Genomic DNA, 13806 nt, shown 5'->3' with positions numbered 1-13806 from the left:
TCTGTGGAAAATGATCAGGTGCCAGTGCCAAGACGTTGTAGTTCCATCCATCCCCAGGAGGAACTTCTACAGATCTGACAGCAGCTCCGGCTCTAATTTAAATAACAGCTTTAGGATAGTTTCTATATACACCATCATGAGTAGCTGATGTGTTGAGAAGTATGATGTGTGATTAAAAACATTGTAGTTCTTGGTGAATTGCTGTGGTATAAGACTTCAGACCATGCTGTTTATAGTAACTCTACATCAAACCACATAACAGCATGCAGTAATTGTTACCTTACTTTTCATATTTATACTTCTATGCACTTGTTTTTGCTCTCATGCAACAATGGCATTTTAATAGCACACGATAGCCACGGAAGAACACGGCTACAAATCTGTACTCAGAGACACTAATCAAACAAGTGACACATTACAGTGTTACATAATCAGGAATATATTCATATTTTGTGATGTACCTTGTCTAATATAAATATCATATTCATAGTTTCCCAATTTGATTTTTCTGCTTGCTAAATCATCAGTGTACACATTCGTGTAGCAAGTGTGCATTTAAAAAAAGGAGAATAAACCAAATAGTTGAGTTTTACATGTGCACATTTTATTGTTTTCATGTCAGTGTACAGAGACACCTTGGCTCACAGATCCTTTACCCATAACCCCCAGGGAAGCTCACTCTAATGGGTAAAGCTTTTTTCCCCCCCTTCCACTGTAGAACAAAAACAAATGGACCAAGTTTAAGGCTGAGGTACAAAAACAAAAAGACATTGTATCGAGTACATAATTTACATAAACACTAACAAGGTCATGTACTTCCCACAGTGACGTGGGTGGAGAGGATGGAAATGTGTGAAACATGACGCTATTTGGAATGACTAAAAAGAAATGTACATTGAGTCCTCTTAGGGAAAGCTCCTCCCCCTGTAAGAAAAAGAAATTTCAGAGAAATTCCAGTTTCCTCATCTCAAGGCAGTGCATCGTACAGAGCAGAAGCCATGCCCGTGTGGTCTTATCTGAGAGGGGAAGGCATGTTGGTCATATTTTTTATTTTTATATTTTTTTTTTGAGCCAGCCTCAGGGGCTCGGCTGTGGTGGTTACAGTCCTGTTTAGAAGCACTTCCTGTGGACGATGGATGGGCCGGACTCATCGTACTCCTGCTTGCTGATCCACATCTGCTGGAAGGTGGAGAGGGAGGCCAGGATGGAGCCACCGATCCATACAGAGTACTTGCGCTCAGGAGGAGCAATGATCTAGAAGAGGATAGAAATAAGATTTTTTTTAGTACAGTCACACTATGTTCTGGTAAAAAAATAAACCCTCAGCCATAACCCAGAAAACCTTACCTTGATCTTCATGGTGGAGGGAGCAAGGGAGGTGATCTCCTTCTGCATGCGGTCAGCGATGCCTGGGTACATGGTGGTACCGCCGGACAGCACAGTGTTGGCGTACAGATCCTTACGGATGTCGACGTCACACTTCATGATGGAGTTGAAGGTGGTCTCATGGATGCCACAAGACTCCATACCTGAGGAAGAGGGCAGGGAAAAGATCCTTTACACACTGAACTGACTTTATAATAGTGTTGAATTCAACACCAGAGTGGCAGCCACTGAGTTAGTATTAATGCTCACCCAGGAAGGAGGGCTGGAAGAGGGCTTCGGGGCAGCGGAAACGCTCGTTGCCGATGGTGATGACCTGTCCGTCAGGCAGCTCGTAGCTCTTCTCCAGAGAGGATGAGGAGGCGGCGGTGCCCATCTCCTGCTCGAAGTCCAGAGCGACGTAGCACAGCTTCTCCTTGATGTCACGCACGATCTCACGCTCGGCTGTGGTGGTGAAGCTGTAGCCGCGCTCGGTCAGGATCTTCATCAGGTAGTCTGTGAGGTCACGGCCGGCAAGGTCCAGACGCAGAATAGCGTGGGGCAGAGCGTAACCCTCGTAGATGGGCACAGTGTGGGTGACACCGTCTCCGGAGTCCATCACGATACCTGTGGTACGACCGGAAGCGTACAGGGACAGCACGGCCTGGATGGCGACGTACATGGCAGGTGTGTTGAAGGTCTCGAACATGATCTGTGCAGGGAGATGAGCATTAAGGTATTTTAACCACTCAGCCACAGATCAAGTCTAAAGTGCTGACAATCCAAAGCAAAAGGCACACAAAGGTCACTTGCACTTAGAGCTTTAACACAAAGTCTCCATTACGTCAACACAACATGCATCGGGTTAATAACGTTCAGGATTAAGTTCTAAAACCCATGGAGGTCATGCAGTAAGAAAATACAAACATGAACCTGTAGCCTCCAAATAGAAAGAAAGTTCAGTGTATAGGTTGGAAAGCCTGAGAAGGAAGATTAAAAAAAATAAATAAATAAAGGAGGAGTCAACAAAAAAAAAAGATGGAGTTTGGGAAAAAGCTACTGAAATGGCACTTTGTGTACCTGTGTCATCTTCTCCCTGTTGGCTTTGGGGTTCAGGGGAGCCTCTGTAAGGAGGACGGGGTGTTCCTCAGGGGCCACACGCAGCTCATTGTAGAAGGTGTGGTGCCAGATCTTCTCCATGTCGTCCCAGTTGGTGACAATACCGTGCTCAATGGGGTACTTCAGGGTCAGGATACCTCTCTTGCTCTGAGCCTCGTCTCCTACGTAGGAATCCTTCTGGCCCATACCAACCATCACGCCCTACAAGAGAAGACACGTTCACGTTACACGCTGCTTGCATCCCTATAGAACATGTACATCACATCAGTGCACAAGTAGCTTTCTAATTAGGGAAATAAATCTCCAATTGGGCACAAAACATGTTGAATTATAAACTATTCTGATCCATTTTGAAGCTTCTTGTTCTTTCAAGGGAACCAATTTGACTGCAAAGCTGTGTCTAGTGCTGTTGGGTCAGTCATGTTCCTGAATGCAAATCCAAGCCATGCAAATTGTCCATTAGTGCACTGGTGAATACCAGAGGAGGATCATTTTTAAGGTTGGAGCAGTTCCAGTTTGTGTATTTTTGTGCATAGACCCATTTGTGCCTTCCTGAGTGATATGATTTAAACACAACCTAAACGAACTGAATTCAAGGATTGACATCACCCAGGACACATGGTTCTCAGGGTGGGGTCCATGATGTACATCCATGTGGCTCCCTGACTTTCTAAAGTCACGTGACAGATTACAGTCACTATTCAAGGATGTTATGGTTAGCATTTAGCTGTAATAATGAAACCCAGGAAGTGCCGTTAACACAAGTGGACGTAAACACAGTAATGGCTCATACAGGTTCATGCGAATAAGGTTGCTCTACTGTTCACAAAACTAAACCTGACTATAAGGTGGTCTTTGGAAATTCCTTTACTCTGGAAACCATCTTAAACATTTAGGAATCCCTGTTTGTAATATTTAAAAAAAAAAAAAATACATTATGACCTTATGGTCTTGAGAGATGTGTTCTAAAGGAGGCAGGTTTATTTAGAAACAAGAGAAACGTACCTGATGCCTGGGACGACCGACGATGGAAGGGAAGACAGCGCGAGGAGCATCATCTCCAGCGAAGCCGGCTTTGCACATACCGGAGCCATTGTCAACAACCAGAGCAGCGATTTCCTCATCCATGGCTGTTTTTAAGGAATAAAATGGGAAATTAAGTTACTGTGAACCACACACACACACACACACACACACACACACATACACACACCAGTGATTTTAAGCAAGGAGGAGCTGAGCATCCGCCTCAGACATGCACACACCCTTTATAAGGAGATATTCGTGATGACCAGCAGGTGGCGCACAGGCGCAAAGCCCAAAACTGAGCGGTTTGAGACAAAGGAAGTGGCCAAGCAGATTCGCTATTGCCTTATATGGCAATAAGTTCGACCGGCTCGTGCGCTGCGACCACTCCCCATTTCACACAGCCTCATTATGCGCCATGCTGAATGGACACCATTATCCATTCCCTCAGCATTATTCATCACTTTCACACACGCAAAACCTTACTCTAAAGCATAAAAACACGCCAATTCTCCAAACATCTGCAAATAAGACCAGAGCAACAACAGCTGCACAGTTCACTCTACCAAGCTTTAAAAAAAGACTCCTAGTTTTATATTAACCAGCATTTAATACAGTAAATCTTCTACACCTAATGTTATTCAGCATGTCTGTATTTATTAAAAGTCGAAATATGATGAAAAGACAGAAAGATGCCTGCAGAAGGGCATCAGTGTCCCAGCCACACCCACTATTCAAACATCCACCCAACTTACAGCTCACTCAGCTCAAGGCTTCCAGAATATTCCAGCCATTTTATCATTCAAAAAAAAAAAAAAAACCTTTACTTTAGCATATAAAAGAGCATAAAAACCTCAAAGTCTGTATGCATTTTTTTTTAACCAAGCCACTCAGGAATACATTCCTCACTCATACCGAGTAATAATGGTGCATTTCTTTACAAAATATTCTCAAAAAACATTACATTAGTACTGCTAGAATAACCAGCTAGGTATCATGTACACTAGAGATGCATGAAGAGAAATATAAAGGAGAAATTATATAGAAATATTAATAATTTGTCATTAAGAAGACATTGTAAGATAGGATAACAAGCTAGCTATGAGCATAACCATAATTAGAAAAAGATTTTTTAAAAAAACGCGTCTTACCGATGAATTAAAGGTTTAGCAGGAATGTAGTTGTGATAAAATGCCCCTCTTTGTGAGTGCACAGAAAAACTCAGAGTAGCAGCTGAAGCGGGACGGCGCCCCTTTTATACCCGGTACAGTGGCCGGCAACTTCCATATAAGGTAAACTTTCGGCATCGCGTGATCTGATTGGCTAGCCGTCACCCAGTTGGCGTGTTTCAGGCCCATTGCTTGAAATTCAAGTTAAGAGACGAAGCTGTGTGGCGGTGAGGCTGAGGGAAGCGAAAGGAAGATGTTTTTTTTTAAAAAAGGGACATGATTTATCCAGAATTATACAATAACATTTAAAAAGAAATGTCTCCATTTCGAAATTTAACTACTTCACGTACATCTTGATACAGCTGCTGTGTTATATAAGTATTAACTATTCATTAACCAGGCGTAAACATTACGATGCTAAATAAGAGCTCGTTAAAGAGCATGTCGTTGATATTAAAACGCATATAATGAAGTGAAGTGACTCATTTTCATCCTGGAATGATGACTTACAAGTGCAGTTTAATTTATTATTTAATATAAATAAATAAATAAATAAAAATCCCTTCAGTGAAAGAGTCGACTCCTGACTCGTCTCTTCATAACGGTTCTTTATAAATGCAATGCATTTCTTATTCATATATATATATATATATATATATATAGGAAGCAACACCTATTTAGGTTTATTTTTTCAGCAAAACAGCACTCTTTTTTAAAATAATACTAGTAATAGTAATAATAATGCAAATTAAAAGCTTCCTAGTATTGTCTCGCGCTCTGATATGGGTCACTTCCGGGTTTAAAGCCACGTGGGCGTGGCTCATTCCATTCATTTGTAAAATATAATAATAAAAAAAAGGACATTATGCACTACTGCATGAACAATACTTCACTGTAATGAATATGTGTATTAATGTGCATGCTCTGTGACTAAAATAAACCCTGTGCTATATTACACACACATTCTCATCTTTTAAATATACAGTTATTATAATCACAGGACATCAATTCTATTTATGTGGTAGTTTTCTAAATGTGCTGCATCCACACCTTATTCATATATGTACAGTATATCAGGATCCTGAAACTAAACAGACATCATTTGGGCAGTTTGGACCAGACAGAGGTGTGTGGAACGATCCATGAGGAACTCGTGCTCGTCCAGTGTGTTAAAAATGTCGTTCTTTATGCTGAGGTTAACTTGATTTCCACAAGAACGATTCATTCTTTCAATAACGAGTGTTTGTTTCTGTAGCAATTATATCACAGTGCTTTTCCATTCTCAAAGGCTCCTGGTCAGGAAGTGTCGATTTGTCTGTAATTGAGATTACAGGTTTATATTAATGCCCTCGTTCTAATATTATTTTATTGTTTCTATAGTAACAGCTCGTACGCAGGGACTTGTACGGCGCACAGTACACATACCGTAATCTAAACCTGATTTAAAAATCTAATAAAGTGATTTTAACAAAGAAAAACATAAAATCGATCGACAGTTTATAGCTGCCATAACGTAAGTGATAACATGAACGAACTTGTTTTACGGACATTCCATGATATTAAATGTAACTATAAATGGTTAAAAACTATAATGTGCCTTTCTTTGATAAATAAAAAAAATGTAATCACAGGCAAACTGCTGTTGTGTAAAAAAATATATATATATATATATACTGTATTAGTGGAAAATAAGCAACTTTGGAGTGGTAACCGTGACTCCGCTTTTGGTCAAGTTGCATTATTTTCCTATAAAAGCGCAGCCCAAGTGTTATTCCTTAATGAACAATTATCTTTTTTAAATCAGATTTTACAGATTTTTCAAATATTTTGCTATGTAGTGTAAAAATCTATATAAATCATATAGTGTTGTAATGATGATCTATTATTACTATTAATGGAAAATGTAATTTATGCAGGATAAAAGTTGCCTTGGTGTGTGTGTGTGTGTGTGTGTGTGTGTGTAAAATACACCAAAAATATGACAACGATCTTAATCTTAACAAAAAAAAACGGATAATTAATGAATTTAGATAGCTAAAGAATTGGCCTAGCTTCAGTTTAACCCCCATCGAGATGACTTCTGAGGTTCTTACCCTGCAGATTACTGTTAAATTGAGTTCAAAATGTACGAGTAAAGAACGTTCTATAATTATGATCTACAAAAAAAATTCGAATTAAGTCATTTACCTTAATGGTGGCTAAGACTCCACAAGGTCTGAAGTGCTATGTGTGGAATGTTTACTATGTGTGGAATGGCTGACTGAAAAAAAAGATCTAACCTCTCAACCTCTAACCGCTTTGGAAACTTGGAAAGCAAGAATTTGTATCTTTAAAGCATTTTACTGTAGTGTTTAAATCATTTCAGTTTAGAAATCATATCCAAAATATCAGTCTATTTTCACTAAAACTGTACTGACTGTAGTATTTCTTTTTTAAATTCAACTCAGACATGAGTAAACATCCTCTACGTACATTCTGCGTATATATATATATATATATATATATATATATATATATATATATATATATATATATCCCAATCTATACACATTATCGAAACTACAGATCAGACATACAAACTTCTCCAACATTCTATTTCTGATGAAACGTATTTATTGAAATTGAAATTTATTGACAATTAGGATTTCATTAACACGCTAAATCCAAACAATGCTGTACAATTAGACAGGTACAGGGAAAATATTAAAAAATAGATAACTACAGATCACAAAGCTGTTTTGTGACCAATACTTCTTCTTCTTCTTCTTCTTCTTCTTTTTTTTTTTTACTGGCTATGTTTTATAGCTTCGTCTCATTTTTTTTAATAAAAAACTGAACAGAGGGTGAGGCAAGATGACTAAGGAAGTAAGAAGGTCAAGATTCATGCTTCAGATGTTATGTTTGCATATACGTTATTCAAGCAAACATGCCATGCCCTTGACAGAATCACATCCTGCATCGTACACACCGAATCAGACGGGCAGTTTAGTGTCAAACTTGACAGATAAAGCCAGCAGTGACGATTATGTTAATCAATGAGATTACTGATTCAGCGTCCGTTGACCTGTAATGAAATCACACAGATGACTAACAGCAATGCTATATCTCTTTAAGATTGGGGATTGGTTCTTCGGTAGCACTCCCTTTATGTGTGTGTGTGTGTGTGTGTGTGTGTGTGTGCATCCAAGTATGATGGGTATGCCACAATCTGTTTTGGTTTCAGGGTTTTGTGGTACTGTCATTCAGTGTGTGTGTTTGTGTGTGTGTGTGTGTGTGTGTGTGTGGGAGTAGGCTGGTATCAGCACACTGCATATCTATATTATGGCGATAACTGAAGGACTGAAGGCCTTTTAAGGATTTTTTTCAAGGAGGGCGAGGCAAAAGAAAAGTCATGAAGCAAATCTGAAATAGGAACCTCCTCTAATCTTCCTCTCCTGAAACGAAAGAGGAAGTTGGGCTTCCATCCCAAAAAGCCAAAAATGAATACACAGCATTCTATAAACAGTTCTATTATTTTTTTTTTTTTTGTTTTTTGGACAATCCTTAACCTTTTAATCATACTACAATAGAGGACTGATCTTTACATCCTGTGCCTCCTCATGCACACTTCCCAAAAAAAACACACAAATAATTCATCCCTTGTTTGTGCAGCAGAAGTGGCAAAAGTACCGAAATTCTTTACACGAGTAAAAGTGCAAGTACTCATCTAAATAAACACTCTGGTAAAAGTTCCAAACCTTCACTCAAACTGAAGTATAAAACTATAAAAAGATGAAAGTAAAAGTACAAGAAAGCTTCAGTGAGGAAAAAGACGTCTGCCTCAATTTCAAAACAGACTGATTTTAGTTACTGATGGTAAATAAGTGTCTCTTTCACCAAGGAATCGGAGAATGTGCTAAGATTTTCGCTAAGCCTAACTAACTAACAGCTTTATTCCTAACCTCTCATGCTAGCTACCATGATCACGGTTGTTTTTTGGCTGCTTTTAAAAATATTCTGCGTCTGCGAAAACCTTTTTTTTAGTTTTAAAGCAAATAATCGAAAGTTAAATCTAATCACTTTTGGCATTTATAGGCTATGGCCAACAAAGGGAAAGTGTAAGTGTAGACAGTGTGTGTGTGTGTGTGTGTGATGTACAGAAACATTTCTACTGTAAAGATTAGAAGAGGGAAAAGGGGGATAAAGTCTGTACATCAGAAATGCGCGTTCACCACGGTGACCTTGTTTCCCACATAAAGCCTGAAGCTCAGGCCTTTTTGTGTGGAAACTTTGCCGAACGCTAGCAACCTGAGCATTATAAAACTAGCCAAATGCTAATTGCTAAGCTATTGTAATAAGTACAAAGTGCACGTACGTGCAGATAGTGTACATCTCATTCTCGCTGTAGCGTCTGTTAAAGTTTAATTCTGGCAGGAGTTTACATCCTTGGAGCTGTCTGAAGATAAATTAGCCTCGTTATATACATATAATATATACGTTTGACTTTATAATTATGTGATTATAGAGACATGAAAAATGCACTGAGTAGAAAGTAGGGATTTTTCCTTTGAAATGTAGGAAGTGAAAGTCAAAAGTATTAGGTGACGAGAGGTCTACTGAGAAAGACCATTGCTTCCACTCTATCTGGAAGTGAAATATGTAAAGTTACTTCTCCAAAGCAGAAAAGTGAATCGATGCAGTCCACAAAACCTACACAGCGGACTCTGACGGGGGACGTGGTCACAGCAGACATGCGTCGGGTCGTTTCTACAGTGATCTGTATTAACGTTTTATATATACATATGTGTATATAGTGATAATAACATTTATATCACAGTGTTATTGAATGCACAATTCTGATTGGTCAGAATTTCTATAGTTTCTATAGTGACAGAGAACAGAGCAGTTTACGCTTTTTTGCGGTTTCTTGGTAACATGACAAGCTGTTTTTTTTTTTTCTTGTCTTAATAACTTCAAGAGAAAGAAATAAAGGAGAGGCTGATGAGGGAACGACTGTTTATAGCTGCGATAATGTGAGTCAGAACAGGAGCTAACTCGTTTTGAGGATGTTCAACAACATTAAATGTAACTCTAAATGGATAAAACGTATGACGTGTCGTTGAATCATGCACAGATACCCAGCCCTGGTCCTGGAGTACCCACTGTCCTGTAGGTTTTAGTGTTTTTCCTGTTCAAACACACACAGTTTAACTCAGAAAGACCTGCTAATTAGCAAAGTCGTTCGATTTGTAGGGAGCAGGGGAAATAAAATGTGCAGGACACCGAGTGCTCTAGGATCATGTTTGGAAAGCTGTGCGCTGATTACTGTGCTACTTCACACCAGACCACTTCACAGCACCCTGTCGTTGATTATTTTCCTCCAACAGCACATAGCAAAGTGTTTTATTCACTATATACTGTATGTTGGAATATGCGTAGCACGTTTTTGCTGATTGTAGTCTGTTCGTGTCAATTTTTTTTACACAAGTGCCAGTGGTTCGCGCTTGAACACAGGCTTCGGCTTCGGGCGTAGACTTAAATTCTGTTTTGCAGAATTTTACTTTGGGTCTTACAAACTGGGAACGCTTCAGAAATCTCATGAAGGACGTAGCCATGACGGCTTCATTACGGAGCACACGGAATAATGAAAATGCAAGAGTTTTTTTTTTTTTTTTTTTAGAGAATATCTACACACAAGTGAACTAAAATAGCTCTGCCTCCCAAAATATTCATTTTCTTTTCTTTTTTTGGACATGTAGGAATTAAAAAGCCCAGAAAGTGACTTTCAGTGACACCCTTTCCCATTGCTTTAAGAGTTACTGTCTCTTTAAGAAAAGAAAAGAAAAGAAAAAAGAAAAGTCTCAGCTGATGACCTTTTATGGCGATCGCTCAGCGGGTCACGTGACGCCTAGAGTTGGACCGCCGTGTCACGTGATTTGAGAAAGCGGAAGTCAGAAAGTGAAAATTCATCCTGAACGTATTTCATCTGAAATTATTTTTTGCTTCTATTTTATTATTATTTTTATATGTGTATGGTGTATATGTAGACCTAGTAAAAGAATTTTGTTTATAGCACACACACACACACGTAAGGAAATGTCACATCTCCATCAGCTACTATTCATATTTATGAGCAGCAATATGACATCATTCAGACACACACACACACATTTTGTCCTATAGATCTTATACATTTATAAAATATATAAAACAGCACTCATATATTCTCTGTCTAACCCATTTATGATGTTTCAGTGTAGCACTGGGAGTAATGAATAGCTAAAGCCTTATAAGGCAACACCAGACACAGAAAAGCAGAAAAGGACAATCAGGAAGCCAAGCAGGTGGAGGTCAGTGATGCCACTTCACCTCTCCTCATTAGCTACAGGTGACTGCAATCCCCCTATAAGGTAGAAACTTGGCTACGGTTTCAGGGAGGGTCCAGTGCCATCAATCACCAACATCCCAGCCAATAGGAGAGCTCCAACCTTTGCAACGTTTGACAGGTAAACTCGTAGTATTGGCTATATAAGGCAAAGAGGAAGGATTACTGCCTTTTAAAGAATGAGAACGCCACAGTGCCACCCTCCCACACACACACACACACACACACACACACACAGGTTTCAAAATGAAAAGACTTGCGCAACAAAAGCACTGAGTCATTATTCTATTTGTAATCCACATAGCTATCAGACAGAGAGAGAGAGAGAAAGAGAGAAAGAGAGAGAGAAGTGTTGTTAACTCACTCAGAAAGTAGCTATAAGTTGCTTGATGATGTCACAGACTAATTTGCATATTCGTGGTATCGTAATGATCATTTGCATATCAACATGTGTTAAATCAAGAAGTAAGATTTGAGATTTTTTTAGGATATAATTATCATAGAGTTTTATCACAATAAAAAATTATAACTTATTTCTTATGGAAAGAAGACGACTTTCATTACGGCGCCACAAACGATCTGTTTACGTATTTACAAAATTCTATCATTTCCATCAAAAACTGAAGCAGTGGTAGTGAGGAGTCAGGATACAGACACAAAGGAAAAGGTTACGGCCGGAGTAACTCGCTTTTATTACTGTAAATATCGCTGAAAAGAGAGTTTAAAACAAAGAACAAAGAAGTCGACCATGCTGCTGTGTTTTAGGAAATGATTCAATATCTTCTGACCAATCAGATTCAAGCATTCAACAGCGCTGTGGTATAAACAGTGGTGGAAAGATTACACAACACAGTGACTTGCGTAAGAGTAAAAGTCGTGATTGAGTGTAAATAAGTCATCTTGCGAAAAAACTCTTACAAATTCCCTACGATTAATCTGAAAATGTTCCATATCTAAAGATTTTAACAGTTATGTTAAAATTATCAACAGTTTATAGCGAACTAGCTAGCTAACTTAGCCAAATGCTGTTGGTGTTTCACTAGCTTGCTAGGCTCATGTTAATTCATACCTGTTTCTAGCGACATAGTTAGCTAGCTAGCAACAATGCCGCTTACACATTGTCCTGAGTGTTTCCTATAGGCTGTCGCAGCACTTAGAGATATTTAACAAAAACAACAACAAAAACTCAACAAAAAAACTCAAATCTTAAAAAGCAAAGCATAAAAAGATCTAGCTAGCTAGTCTAGCTCACTCAGCTAGCTAATGATTTACTTGCACATGTACGCAGCTTACAGTCTTCCACAGTTAAATGCAATATTATGTATTTTCTTTGATTAAAAAATAATTGTAGCTGTACTAGTGTATTTAATTATTTAGAAACTTGCTAACCGATAGCATACTTATTTACAAGCAGGCTAACTCACTGATTAGCCCTCTAAACTCTCGGCATATTTATTCAGATATTCATGCTAAAGCGCATCATTCAGTAGCTCCTGTGATGTTTCAGTGATTTTAGAAGTTATAATGCTTTCTGCTCTGAAGTGTACAGTTACGCCGACTTCACTTGAGCTAATAAAGTAGTAGAAAAACTCTCACAGCGGCTGAAAGGGAAAGAGTGACGACACACTGACTAGGGCATGTTTAAAAATAATACTTTTAACATAGCATGGGAATGAGGTTACTATAAAGATGACCTTAATTCTGAACATTGTGTCATATATCAGCACAGATTGACTTGGAAATTCATGTGAGTCTTAATATCACACTTTTTTTTTTACATTCTTTCTTATTTTCTTATGACCTAAGGCTCTTAAGGCCTGTGGATGGGAAATGTGAGAATTTAGTAGGTCACTGTGAGAAATCTTAATTTTTAGGTCTGTCTCCAGAGACGTGCAGCTTTTTTGATTCTGTCCCAATTCCGCACAACGAATAAAGCCTGATAAATGAATCGTGCGGAGGCCGTCACCACTTATCACAGAGATATTGATTACCTGGTTCAGGTGTTTTCCTGCGTACATTAGTCAGTATGTTTGAGACCTCTGACCACTGAAATCGTAAGCAGAGCTATGAAGGTTAAGATTGAGGCTGGGTTTGAAGTCTTGTTATGACTAATAAATCTGACTTATAAATGGCTGCGTACGCGGGAGTAGAGTAGTTCAGAATTTACAAATGACACCCAATGGTACAAACTGATCAAATTTTCTCTAACAGCAGCTCTGACAAGTTCAGAAATTCAATAAATCAAATGTATTTACTTATAGCACACTCGTTCTAATACGTTATCTTTTCTATAGTAACATGGACGCTATATAAATGGATTAAAAACGTGTGTAATTGTTCATGTGGTGAATGTGTTTTCTCCAGGGTAAGGAGATGTTTGTGTAACAGTGATGGAAGGAGTCTCCAGTGTCAGCGCTTTGTAACAGTCAGAGGTAAAGCTGGAGCTTTCAGTTTTCCGACATCTTCAGGACAGAGGAGTTTACGCTTCTTTGCAGTTTCTCGGTAACGTGACAAGCTGCGTTTTTTTTTTTTTTTGGTTTGTTTGTTTATCAGTTGTTTGTTGTTGTGGTCTAACAGGATTGAAACACCTTGGGGACGTGCTGTTATAGGAAAATAATCAACTTCAGGGTGGTAGCAGTACCTCCGCTTCATCACAGCAGCGCTCCACTTGTGTTTCTTACTGAAGAGAATTCTGCAGAAGTGTGTTATTACATCCTGCACACAATTAAGTGGGCTAGTGGATGTTTTTTTGTTTTGTTTTGTTTT

The 13806-nt window shown here is 38.8% G+C and overlaps 1 protein-coding gene across 1 annotated transcript; it reads right to left on the bottom strand.

Annotated features, from left to right (window-relative positions):
- Positions 1-582: 582 nt before the first annotated feature.
- Positions 583-4790, bottom strand: actb1 (actin, beta 1). Its single transcript, XM_026928832.3, has 6 exons — positions 4659-4790; positions 3487-3611; positions 2443-2682; positions 1636-2074; positions 1348-1529; positions 583-1254 (listed from the first exon to the last, which is right to left on the bottom strand). Exons 2-6 carry the CDS (start codon positions 3607-3609, stop codon positions 1111-1113), a joined length of 1128 nt encoding a protein of 375 aa, XP_026784633.1. The 5' UTR covers positions 3610-3611; positions 4659-4790; the 3' UTR covers positions 583-1110.
- Positions 4791-13806: the final 9016 nt, after the last annotated feature.

Source organism: Pangasianodon hypophthalmus, chromosome 26 (assembly GCF_027358585.1).
Source record: "Pangasianodon hypophthalmus isolate fPanHyp1 chromosome 26, fPanHyp1.pri, whole genome shotgun sequence".
Taxonomy (NCBI): domain Eukaryota; kingdom Metazoa; phylum Chordata; class Actinopteri; order Siluriformes; family Pangasiidae; genus Pangasianodon; species Pangasianodon hypophthalmus.
The sequence above is the reverse complement of the archived record's forward strand: the minus strand, read 5'-3'. Positions and strand labels throughout refer to the sequence as shown.